This window comes from Callospermophilus lateralis, chromosome X, assembly GCF_048772815.1.
Source record: "Callospermophilus lateralis isolate mCalLat2 chromosome X, mCalLat2.hap1, whole genome shotgun sequence".
NCBI lineage: Eukaryota > Metazoa > Chordata > Mammalia > Rodentia > Sciuridae > Callospermophilus > Callospermophilus lateralis.
In genome coordinates, this window is record NC_135325.1 from 18,314,323 (window position 1) to 18,327,305 (window position 12,983).

The 12,983-nt window shown below is 34.8% G+C and overlaps 1 protein-coding gene across 4 annotated transcripts in view; it reads right to left on the reverse strand.

The window, feature by feature from the left end:
- Nucleotides 1–1,755: 1,755 nt before the first annotated feature.
- The window catches only part of Tab3 (TGF-beta activated kinase 1 (MAP3K7) binding protein 3), a 57,340-nt gene continuing 46,112 nt past the window's right edge, over nt 1,756–12,983 (reverse strand). Inside the window, exons 8-10 of one of the 4 annotated variants that reach the window (XM_077106921.1) lie at nt 12,128–12,211; nt 7,940–8,041; nt 1,756–5,771 (exon numbers count right to left, since the gene is read on the reverse strand). In XM_077106921.1, the coding sequence (XP_076963036.1) occupies nt 5,623–5,771; nt 7,940–8,041; nt 12,128–12,211 (335 nt within the window). In that variant the 3' untranslated portion in view covers nt 1,756–5,622. Of the gene's footprint in view, nt 5,772–7,939; nt 8,042–12,127; nt 12,212–12,983 lie in introns of those variants that run through there. The other 3 variants (XM_077106922.1, XR_013154646.1, XR_013154645.1) reach the window with 3 other exon arrangements.

Below are 12,983 nucleotides of genomic sequence, written 5' to 3' on the forward strand. Positions count from 1 at the left end.
ACCACATCTGTGCTAACAGAACATTTGAAGTAACTAAAAATAATTCAACTGCTTAAGGCAACCTAGGATGTGGGAATTGATTTGGAGTTAAAAACACTTTACTACTTTTAAAGTTATCTTTGACATTTATTCTATGCATTAACTGTAAGATGTGGTAGAGTATAACTAAAGAGGTGATGAAGAAAAGTTTCCTTGAAGATATTCCAATTAATAAATGACTAGTTTCCTGGCAGGGAGAAAAGAAAACTCTGAGGATGTGCATGCATACACACATTGTGAGACATGACAAATTTCATGTACTCCATCTATATTATAATTTGAGAAACCTTATTTTTAAAAATGTGTGAGACTTGGGAAATTTAAAATACTGGATATTCAATATTTAAACAGCAGTAATTCTATAAGGTGTGATGAGTCCAATGTGCTTATGTTAAAATGTATTTCCAAATGAACTGATGTCTGGGATTTATTTCAAAATAATCCAGGGAAAAGTGAGAGGTGATAAGAATATAGATGAAATAAGGATGTCTACTTAATTTTGGAAGCTGGGTAATGAATAAATGGGGTATCATTATACAATTCTATACTTCTGTATGTATATAAAATGTAGAAATGATTTTAAAAAATTTTAGTTGTAGATGGACACACCATATCATTTTTTTATGTGGTGATGAGGATTGAACAAAGTGCCTCCTCACACATGCGAGGCAAGTGCTTTACCACTGAGCTACAGCCCCAGCCCTAGAAATAATTTTTTTAAAAGGACCTGGGATGTAGTTTCTTTTTTTTTTTAATATTTATTTTTTAGTTTTCGGTGGACACAACATCTTTGTTTTGTATGTGGTGCTGAGGATCGAACCCGGGCCACACGTATGCCAGACAAACGTGCAACCGCTTGAGCCACATCCCCAGCCCAGCCACATCCCCAGCCCTAGAAATGATTTTTAAATGTATTTAATCACAAAAGAGTTGTCTAATGGAATTCATCTGTGGTGACTTCTGTGCAAAAAGTTGGGAAGGTTTACTTCAGACCCTAGGCAAGGTAAGTGACAGAACCTCTGTTTGCCTTTGGAAAACTAATTACAAATGATATCAATAGCTAGATGCAGTGGCGGGGCCCTGTAACACCAGCTATTGGGGATTCTAAGATAGGAAATTGCCAAGTTTCAGGACAGCCTGAGCAACTTGGCAAGATGTAGACTCAAAATAAAAATAAAAAGGGCTGGGGGTGTGGCTCGGTGGTAGAGTGCCCCTAGATTCAATCCCCAGTACTACAAAAAAGAAAAACAAATATAAAGAAGAAAAATAGTTTGTTGGTAAATAACATTAAGAGGAATGAAAAAATGTTAAGTTTCTAACATGTTCCAACTTATAAAAACCTGCACACACACACACACACACACACACACTCACCCACAAATTTTCAAGTCAGAACAATGTGCACTTAATACTTACCCATGTCTAACATTACTAATGTTCTAAGAAGATGAAATGTGATGGTTAAGTTAGTGCATCCAGAAATGTTTAGAACTAGAACTAGCTTGATATTATGAATTATTTCTAACTATACAGAAAAGATGCAGAATGTAGTGTTTGCTTTTAGTTTATTAATTTATTTTTCAGGAAACTTTCGACTTTCTGAATATGTACTGTTTGGAAGTACGATGCATGCATAGCCTTTTTAAATGCCTTTGTACAATTTCATCTCAAAATAATTTCATTCACAGCATACACAGAAATCTAAGAGACATGGTATTTACAAGATTTAATAAGTTCTTGCTGCTTTAATGAAGAAACTGATCAATTCCTTTACAGTAGGGAAAGAAACATGGACATTGCGTGTTCTTATAAATAAGAATTCAGAATTGCTCAGTCTCAAAGCAACTTTTCATGGCTTTAGAAATTAAAATTGACTCATCATTCTATTAATCTCTGAATGCCCAAGCCATGCAAAATCTACTTGTATTAAATATTTGGGGATGCAAATAATACAGAAATAAATTTCTGGTGAATGTGAAAATGTCATCAGAATTAACTTTCACAATAGGAAAATACTGTTAATTCTTTCAAAAAGATACAGTAGTGGTGCAACACAGACAGTGCCCAATTTTGATTTCCAAGTAGCATTTCACTTGTCATTTTCCTTTCTCTACAGATATACATACACACACTGTAACATAGACTCATTCAAGGTCTAACAATGGTACAATATTAAAATAATTTTTAACTATAAAGGGACATCTTCACATTCCAGGATACATCATTGATAATTTTTAAAGGACAATTCTTCTATGTTTTATATTCTTGCTTTTTGTTTATACTGTCAGCAAGACATTACAATTACCTTTTAAAAGACTATATAAAATTGAGTTGCCACAGAAAGTTGGATATGAACCCTAGATAAATGTGACAAAGCAATGACAAAATTTAAGGAAACATCAATTTATAATTGAAAAGTACTAAAATTGAGACCAGCTCCTTAAAAATTAAACTGCTTATCACACTTCCCATTTCTTCCAGGGAAATAAACAAATTAGCAACACTTTCCCCACCATCATTAATCTGCTCTAAAACTACATTTTTACAATGCATTTCTTTTGTTTCTTTAAAATCTCCTGCCTCTACTCTCTCCCAAACTAGCTCAATATCAACATTTTACAATGCTTAGAAAGTTTCTGGCTCCTCTATTACCACTTTAAACTTTTAAGAACTCCAAAATTTAAGGGGCAATGTACTGTAGCAGAATGGCAAACGTGCTTTCTAAAAACCCAGTTACGAAACAGTGAAATAATGTAAAATGTATAGTCAGGTCTATATGTTACCAGATACATCAAACCAGTTATATTTTAAGAAAGAAAATCTCCTACAAGAAACAAGGAGTGCACCAACTCGACCAAAGGGCGTAGGTGCCTCAGTGGCTAGGCATCACCCAACTTAATTCCTACCAATTGTTTATGCATACCAATCTGACTAGGAGATCCTTTGGAAAAGATACCTTGAAAGCTGGGTGGATTCTTACTCAATCTGGTCATAGGCAAGAAGTAGTCTATGGGATACAGTTAAACATAGCAAATTTGTCAGTGTCAAACAATATGCTTATTTTAAAAAACTGAATACGGCCTAAGTTGGCAGATGAAACTTGTGCACAATCACAAATTGACATGTACAAAACTTCCTTAAAATCAATCTCTGATATCTCATACCCCACCTTCCACACCTAGCAAATGGACTGTTTTCTCATTTTTCCTGGCAGGAAAGCAATGATTGACTAGATATGTCATCAAAGGACTGAAACCATGCATCTACTGTATGATAACAGCTTATTAACCTGGATGTATTTTCATGCAATAGTTTTAAAGTCATCTACATGGTTTTAATAAAGCATCTGACTATTTTCAAACATGCTACTTTCATTTCAACTGACAACTGCCAAGTTAATTGCTACCACTTCAGCGTATCACTATGAATACTGGTAAACCTTTTAGCTAGAACACCAAGCAGTATATATAGGTTTGTCCCCCTAAATTGTTTATTAACACCAAGTGGGGTTGACCACCACTAACATGATACAAAACCACACAGAGGCAAAGGAATCTTACAGGATAGTAGGACTGCTGGACTGTTGTTGGAGACTGACAGATACCAGTGTTACAAAAGCCTGTTTAAAAAAAAAACTGTTTTCAAGTCCATGCTTTAAAGCCTGTCTGCTTTCTCACCATCTTTTTCACAGTTTTGCCACAATTGTTGTATGAGAAATGTTTTATCAGTGTAATTACATAACCATAGTTAACTTTGGGAGATGAGTGGACATATTTTGGGGAGTTTTCCACATATGAAAAAATGTTTTCAAAGCTGTAGGCAGAGTATGAAATTATGATTTGATGGAAAACTATGATGAGTTATGCCTTTGGTTTCATTATGCTATTAAGTGCAGCTTGTTTTTCCAGGCCTGCCAGAGATTACTGCTAAATTAGAATACAATGAGAACACAAAGGGTGTGTGTGTGTGTGTGTGTGTAGGGGGGCACCTGCTGGTATTCCTAAGGTTATAACCTCAGCCAAAATGCTTCAGAATGGGAAAATCTACCAACTTTATTGCTGTTTATACTCACCAAAATGAGGGGTTTGGATTTTAAAATTCAATTCTGAGCCAAGAAGGAAACTGAACAGTGGCAGAGACCTTATTCAGATGTGCTATTAAATTTCCAGTGATGCACCCTAAAGTCACATGATTTTATCTCTTCAGTTATCCAAACCTTTAAGTTCTGTTTCAAAGATTGCTGTGATGCCTGGACAAATTCAATATGATCTCTGAAAACACTTTTATTTAAAAAGTTGTTCATTTTAAACTCTTGTATTCATTTTTTTTCTTTTCGTGGTACTGGGGGTCAAACCTAGGGCCTTGTGCATGTTAAGCATATGCTCTACCACTGAGCTACACCCCCATCCAATATTTCCTAACCAGTTTTTTCTTGCTCCCCAAACAATGCAGTGTGCAACTTTGATATTGGCCAACTGTAATTTCCCTCACATTGGTTTATAACGTGTGTGTAAATAAATCTTTATTGAACAGCTAATATTGATTTTTTTTTTCTTCAGCTAAATTAGGATTATGGCACAAAGTATTATCTGTGCTGTAAACATCATGAATTCATCACAAAATTGGAAGGAGGCAAAAAAAAGCCCTATGAACTGCAAACATTTCTTAAGAACCACAGCTGAGCTCAAGATTTCCAAATAGATTTTGGAATGGACTTGCATTTGGCATACATTCACTGTGCTATTGGCAAAGCGCAGTTTTACAAGAATGTCATTTATAAAATCATACTTTGTAAGGATTTGTTATATTTTTAAAATGTCCTAATAAAAGCATACAGTAACTTAAAAATATATCTCTTATATGGCATAATTAGGTCTTAGTTACCAGTGTTGATATAGCTTGATGAAACCTTGTACAAGCCAAAGGGATCTTACCACCTCTGATTGTACTTTCCAATGATGGGCATAATATGCCTAATTCCTGACTGCTACAAATCACATTTTAAAACATATTGTTTGTGTTTGAAATTACCCCTGAAAAAAGCAGCAATTAAAAATATCTCTATTATTTTGCAAAAAAAAATCATATTCTGGGTGCTTTTTCCTGTCCTCTTCATAGGAAGCATGGGAAGAAGCACAGGGAGCCTTGGTTTTCCAGAGAGCTGTGGCCAGGTAAGCCTACTCTGGAATTCACAGTTTGTCTGCATAAACTGTTAACTTTTCATAATATCATTCAAGGTTTGACTTCAAAAAAAACATAAGGGCCACTCAGCAGTAACTTTAACAATTGGGATTCCACAGAAGAGCTCTTGACTTAGCTCTGTGTACATTCTTTCAGGAGTGAATCCTTCCCCAGTTTCAAGTATTCCTTTCTACCTCTAACTCTGCAATGAGTTAAGAAAGGAAAAAAGAAAGACCTCACCATATTCCTTTTGTGAGCACAGTGACCACAGTGCCATTCCTCCTCCTACCCCCCCTGCAATTGAAAATGAAAAGGCTGGGCAGATGAATAGACTCCTGAGGTTTCCTTTTCTCATGGTGCTCAAAAAGTTTCACTCTTAACCTGGTGCCAACTCTTCTGAATTCAAGTGTACCGTGGCATCTCACACTGCTCACAGCGATTTAGTGCTGGGTGGTTAAGAAAGGTGCAGCTGTCACAATTCCACGGAGCCCCTTCATAGTCTTCATCTCGGGGTTGTATCCGAGGACTGTGTGTGGAGCCAGTTAGATTCTCTGAGGGAAGTGAAGATTAAAGAGAGGGGGGTAAAGATAAAGGTTTTTTTCCCCAAGTATAATCCAAAAAGCAAGGAACGTAACTTTCTGCCTTATGTGTAAGGCACTTAGTAAGCACATCTACTAGAAAAGCATAACTGAGCAGAATGCAAAATATAGTTTGTTCTAAACAGTTCACTTTTTTTTTTTTTTTTTTTTGCTATAAGACATAAGCTGAGTGTGGTGTTGCTCACCTATATTCCGGCTGCTTGAGAGGCTGAGACAGGAGGATGACAATTTCATGACCAGCCTGGGCAATTTAGCAAGACCCTGCCTCAAAATTAAAAAGGGGGCTGGGGATGTAGCTAATATCTAGCATGCACAAGGCCCTAGGTTCAATCCCCAGCACTGCCAAAATGAAAAAAGATGATGGACAGAAGTCCAGAACAGATTATCTTCCTAAAAGATTACTCATAGATAGTGGATATTTATGCTTTATTCCAGCCAAATGAAAAAGAAATGGACATGGAAGAAAACATGTCTTCCCTGACAATCTCGGCCTACCTTGACTTTTTTTTCCTGTTACTATATACATAATATAGCAAAATCTGATATATGTGCCTTTTCCCATGAGATATTTAAACTCCGATACACATGTGCTTTCTACTAATGGTTCATAAATGGCAGGGGACAGTTCGTAAGAAAAATTTCCCCAGAATAGTGAAAAGATAAAGACTTCAGTTTTTCTGAAAGCCAAATTACATTCAATATAAAAGGCTATTATTCCCAGATTCGTTCTTACTTTTTGGCATTCAAATGTCCTTCATATGTTTTGAAAAAATGTCTATAATTGGCAAAATCAAATGCTGGCAAATTTAAGTTGGCCTCCAAGGTTTTATAAAAATTCGAAACTTGTATTCGTGTTAAATCTTCAATCTCCCTAATCATCACACTTAAAAAGGCTCTGCTTCTAGGGTCCATTTGTAAATCCTGCCTTTTAGGAACAGTCCCTATTAAGAGCAGGGTGAGTGAAGAGAAGGTTAAGGGTCTCCTGATGAAATCTTCCCTGGAATCTGGGGTAAGATCAAGAGGCTGGGAATGTCCACCTATAGGACACTGGAAACCCTCACTATGTTCTGGAAATACGATTAAGATCTAAGGTAAGCAATCTTTCCAAATAGTTAACAAAATAAACTGAGATATGGAAAAGCTCTGTCAGTTATGGTTCTGGGTTAGCAATTTGTCTTTCATGGCAAATGACTAGTGTGACCATTCCCTGAGAACTGAGGTTCAGATTCTGAACCTTACCCTATGATAAGGCTCAAGCCCTATTGGGAAGGTTGATCTTAGTTATACAATGACTAAAAATTGCTGGGTTCTTTACCCTATTCCTATGACTACATAAGAAAGATGGGCTCATTTCTCTTGTTTCAATTGCTGCATTAAGGAGAATTTAAGAACTAGCAAGTAGTACACTTGCACAAACACAAACATATACAATACTTTTAGAAATCTCATTTCAACTGAATGCCAGGATAAACCACTAGAAAATTTCAGTGAGAAGTTCATAATAATCCAGAACTTTCAAGTCATTTTGAAATTGTTTATTTGGCCTTGCTCTCTATATATGCTATTTCCTTGGAGCTTGATCCACCTAATATGGTGGCCACTGAGTGTTTCAAAGGTGATGAGTCTGATTTGAGATGTACTGTAAGTGGATAAAAATCACTAACTTTACCCTGATTTCATATTGAAATATTTTATATATATTGGATTAAATAAAATATATTAAAATCTTTTTTTACTATTTACAGTGATTACTAGAACATTTTGAATTATATACATGGCTTGCAATATATTTCAATTGGACAGCATAGCCTTAAAATTGAACTCTGTATAGAGGAAAAAAAAAAAATTTTCAGGGTAGAGGGGTGGTTTCTGGGAATTGAGCCCTGGGGCACTTTTGTCACTCAGCTATATCTCTAGGATCTTGCTAAGTTGTTAAGACTCAAACTTGGAATCTTCCTGTCTCAGCCTCCCAAGTAGTTGGAATTATAGGTGTGTGCCCCCTATTCCTGGCTTAGGGAATAATTTTTGAAAGCAAAAATTAAAGGTTTGGTTTTACTTTTATGGTAACTCTACATAAGTTAACATGTGTCTGTGGACATTCTGGACACACAAGTACAAACCATCTGCAGCTGCTGCCTGGGTGTCATGAACATCCGCCTGTACTTTGGAGGTCACACTAATTCTTCGAGCTTTTCTCTCAATTGTGCAGGGGTCTGAGGAGTCTGTTTATTTAAAAAAAAAAAGGGAAGAAAGAAAAAGGAAAAAAAGGAAGAAAAAAAGAAAAAAAAGGAAAAAAGCAAAGCCAGTAAGAAGAGATCAAGTGATTCTTTAGCAAGAGTAAAAAGGCTCACAAGGTTTACTCCTGCAACCCACACAGCTGAGTACATTTCCTATCACTTCATGCTACCTTTAGTTGTCCTATGAGGGCAAATACTACATTTAATTCTGCACTGGCTCTTACAACTTTTTCCATTCTCTGATTTCCCAGAACCAATGGCCTATTTTATCAGATTCCTACTTGTTAGTGGGTTAGGGGTACAAACAGTGACAGCAATGAAATGTCAATGTGGAAGTAAAATTAGGAAGATTACATTACAGTAATTCTCCAATTAAGCAATAATTAATAGGAAATTATAGGGTGAAAACAGACTATCCATACAAGGCTAACTATTACAATAATGATGATGAAATACAGATTTTATAGTTAAAGAGCAAGAATAATAGTACTTAAAGGAAAAATCGACTCAAAATAATACTATGTCCTGATAAACCTGCGCTCCCAAATTGTTTCATGAATTCTAATTACCCACATCTGCAGCAGACATTTTGCAACATAGGCAATAATTGTATGTATCCTGACTTTTTGCTAGAATGTTTCTATGAATTAATAGGTTATTAGTAAATAATCTTTGTATTAAGTAAAAATGAAAAATGGCAGACTTCATATTATTTTTGCATTTAAGAATCAAAGAAAAATATTGCATTTTCTAATTGGTTTGGAGCCCCTGTGCAATCCCCTAATGCAACTCACCTTTGGAGATCACTGTTCTAGAATTCTAAGCATGATGCTTAAACACTTCAACACTCCATTATCAGAATTAAACAAGAGCAGAGTCAATGTTTCCATAGACCCCAACAAACAAGGGTAAAGTTCTATTTCTTAGGTTTTGTAAAGCACTTTTACAGCATCACATGCCTACATGTCACTAACTCTTACAAAAACCTTGTAAAATATCCTGGTAAATATTTGAACAGATCAACTGTGGTGCAGATTAGAGCTGAACAAGGCCAAGTGGCTAAGATGACCAGAATCAGTACTTAGCATCTGGGAAGCCAAGGTCAGTGCTCTTGCCACTGTATGAGTTTCCAATGGGAAAGTGAAGAGAGTTGCTGAGTCACCTGAGGGGTAATACACACTGTATTGCTTAACTGCCAAGTCCAATTCAAAAAAGTTTGTCTTCCTATCTCTCTTCTCTACCTGTTTTTCTCTCTTTATCACATTTATGCACATAAACTTCTATATCCCATATGGATTTCTTGCATATAACTCCAAGACATTTATTCAAACCAATATGCCAGTTCTACCAGTTGTGAGCATTTTATTCATTTGGTTTGTTACTGAGTACTATTGCAATCATTCCGTGCTAAACTAGATGTACTTTTACGAAGGCCATCTTAGTTTAAAAAACAAAGTGGAAAATATGCAAGTGCCTAAAAGAAAACAAATTTGAATTCATAAAGAAAAATGAGTAGCTTTTGAGAAACCTGTTATGAAAAGGCTTCCAATGAAATTGGAGAATTTAATCAAGTTTTATTATAATTTTTAACAGAAAAAATGTGAAAGTTAGAAATTATGGTAAATAGTACATTTTTTAATTGACATTTATAATAGCTTATGCTAGTATATAATTAAAACAAATTTCTAAAATAAAATATTGTGAAATGTTTTAGGTATCTTTCTAGTCTTTTATATTAAAACTGTACATATAGAGTAGAAACTGCTTAGGGTAGGAGTCTTAGAATCAAGCATCTGTATAATTAATCTACATATGAGCATCTGATACATTTTTAAGAAATGGGTTGTAACTGGACCCATTACAGCTAACTTCATGGGGACTATCCAATATCGGCTTTAGCAAATTTTATTTGAATTAAACAAGCCACAAAAATAACCTTTTTAGTGTACAAGTACTTGTAGAGAGCTAGATGAAGGTTGATATTTATGAGACTACATCATGGAATATTAATGCAAGCCTTGCACAATTTCTAGCCAAGGAGGATACCAAACAGGAACCTCCTACCTCAATTACATGGTGTTGGTCCCAGAGACAGAATACAAAATGATATATTGACACTATCACTACCACTGCTAGAAAATCACCACTCAGACTCAACAGGCTCTTGGCAACAGATCTATCATGTCGCCTCAAGAAATTTCTTTGTATATGGTCTTTCATGTGTATTCCTTTGTGAAGGTCTGATTAAATGTTTTTGCTTTTTAAAGTCGGGTGTTTTTTGTCTCTTTACTATTGTCTTGTAGAAGTTCTTTAGGCTATGGATACCAATCTTTTATCAGACATACTTCACAAATATTTTCTCCTAGTCTGTGGCTTGCCTTTTCATTTTCTTAAGAGTCTCTCCAGCAGAAGTGTTGAATTTTAATGAAGGTTTGTTGATCAATTGTGTTTATTGCTTCTTGTGTCCTGTTTAAACTTTAAGTACACCCAAGTAGCAAAGATACTATGTTTGTTCTGGAAGCTTTATAAAGTTCAGTGTTTAAAAACACTTAGGTGTATGAACAACAAATTAAAATTTTTGTATTATGATGATGATGTGAGGCAGAGATCAAAATTTGTGTTTTCCCCACAAGGATATTCAGTTCTTCCAGTCCTGCTTGTTGAAGATTTTCCTTTCTCTGTTGGTTGCTTTGTTGCTTCTATCAAAATATCAACTGACAATTGAGTGGGGAATCTATATCCAGGTTTTCTGTTCTGTTCTAGTGTTCAATTTTTTTATTCTTATGCCAGCATCACACTGTAATTACCTTAGCTTTATAGTTAAGTCCTAAAGTTGGTTAGCTTAAGGTTTCTGGCTTTTGCTTTTTTTTCAAGATTGCTTTGCATTTCCATTTGAATTTTAGAATCAATTTTGTTAAATAAAAAGTTTAGTGGGTATAGTGGAACACAGCTGTTATCCCAGCTATTCAGGAGGCTGAGGCAAGAGGGTTGAAAGTTCATTGCCAGCCTCAGCAACTTTGGGAGACCCTGTCCCAAAATTTAAAAAAAAAAAAAGTGCTGGGTGGGGGTATAGCCTAGTGATTCAGTGCCCCAGGGTTCAATCACCAGTACTGCCCCCCCAAAAAAGTGGGGGTAAAAAGTCTTAGTGGGGTTAATTTGGTATTGTATCTGCATATCAGGCTTGAAAAATGGGTATCTAAACATTACTCAGTCGTGAAATTATTAATCAAAATTTCTTAGCACAGTTTATATGATTTAGATGGAATTTATATATGGCTTAATTAAAACAAATCTAAGATTTTAAAATGTTATCAAGTAATTTTTAAAAATATTCACTCTTCAGAATGTCTTTAATCAATAGTTTGAACTGCTTAAAACAAAAAGGACTAAAATATGAAATGTATACTTCAATTCAGTCTAGAACTATAATTATGAAGCAACTTGGGCTGTTTGTTATTAAATGTAGGTAACATTTCTATCCCATTATTAACGCAAATTAATTTGATTAAACTTAAGATACTATAATGCCGAGTAAACATTGATACATAAAAATAGAATTTTTTAAAAAAATTATTCTACTTAGTTGTACATGACAGCAGAATGCATTTCAAATAAAACAGATTTTGATGATATTAAACCATTTCTACATAAAAAAATCTGAAAATGTTTGTTATATAGAATTTATTTTGTCCTTGATAAGAAAACACCCCTCCCCTCCCTTAATTGTTATGCTCAACTTCTGAGTACACAAGGACTCCTGTTGTCTACAAAATAATCTCAGATCTATTACAAATCTAACTTTGTAGTTTAACATTAGACCTTTGAAATTCCTATTGTTTTGTATCATTAATTATATAATACAGTTTCAATAAAATTATATATTCCATTCAATTCTGTGCTTTTAAAAAATTAACATTTGGGGATGTATCATTATTGCCTTGCTATGGTGACATCAAGATGGTAACTTTGTTTATGCTGAACAAGCTAAAGAAGATCTCAAACGGAAATTTCTTCAGTTTCAAACAATTTTGTCATTTGTTTCTACAATGATTGTGGCATGTCCCTACTTACCTTTCTTGGATGGTTTTGGTGGTACAACTGGACCAGGTTCTATGTTGTCATAAAAATTATTCATGGCTTTTGGATCAAAGTTTCCTATAAATAAAATAAAATCAACCAGGCATTTAGGACTAGGCATTTAGGACTTTTTCTTCTGCTATTTGATTTTTTTTTTTAAAAAAAGAAAATATATAAAGACATAAAAAGGGAGAATGTTTTCCAGGGTTTCAAATCTCATTATACTAATCTGTCCTCCCACTGAAATTGTGTTTTCTTTAACACTGTGAAAAAAGAACTGAGAAAACCACATCAGTGTTTGTCTCCAATGTGTTACCTGAAGGAATATTTCTCTAAATGTAAAGCTAGTCTCCTCAGGCAGGATTAAGCATGTTGGGCATTTGAAGAGGTAAACGAAGAAATGAAAGGATGGCTGACCTGTATTCTGTTTTAATTTAATGAACAAACCATAAGAGAAGACAAATAGTGAAGGCTCACTTTCATGTCTTTCATAATTTACCTTAAAAATTTATCCATTATAAATTCACCTATGGAAGAGGCCAAAAAATTATATTTTGAGATAGCTAAGTGACCTGGATAACTGTGAAATAAATAGCAGCTCATGGATTCCTATTTTCAAAATTGGATAATCTTAACTTCAATATTAAATCATAAATGTAGCCCATATGATTTATCAATGATAAAAGACGATGTGGTGCCAATTTCAGTATAGAAAATTCCTTGAGAAATCTGTCTTGCCACAAAATTTTTCACTTCTCCTAAGATATTCATGCCCTGATACAGACACTGGTCTGCATTTCAACCATTTCTCCTAGTGTGAGTCCTACAAGGTTCATTTTGATATAGTGCC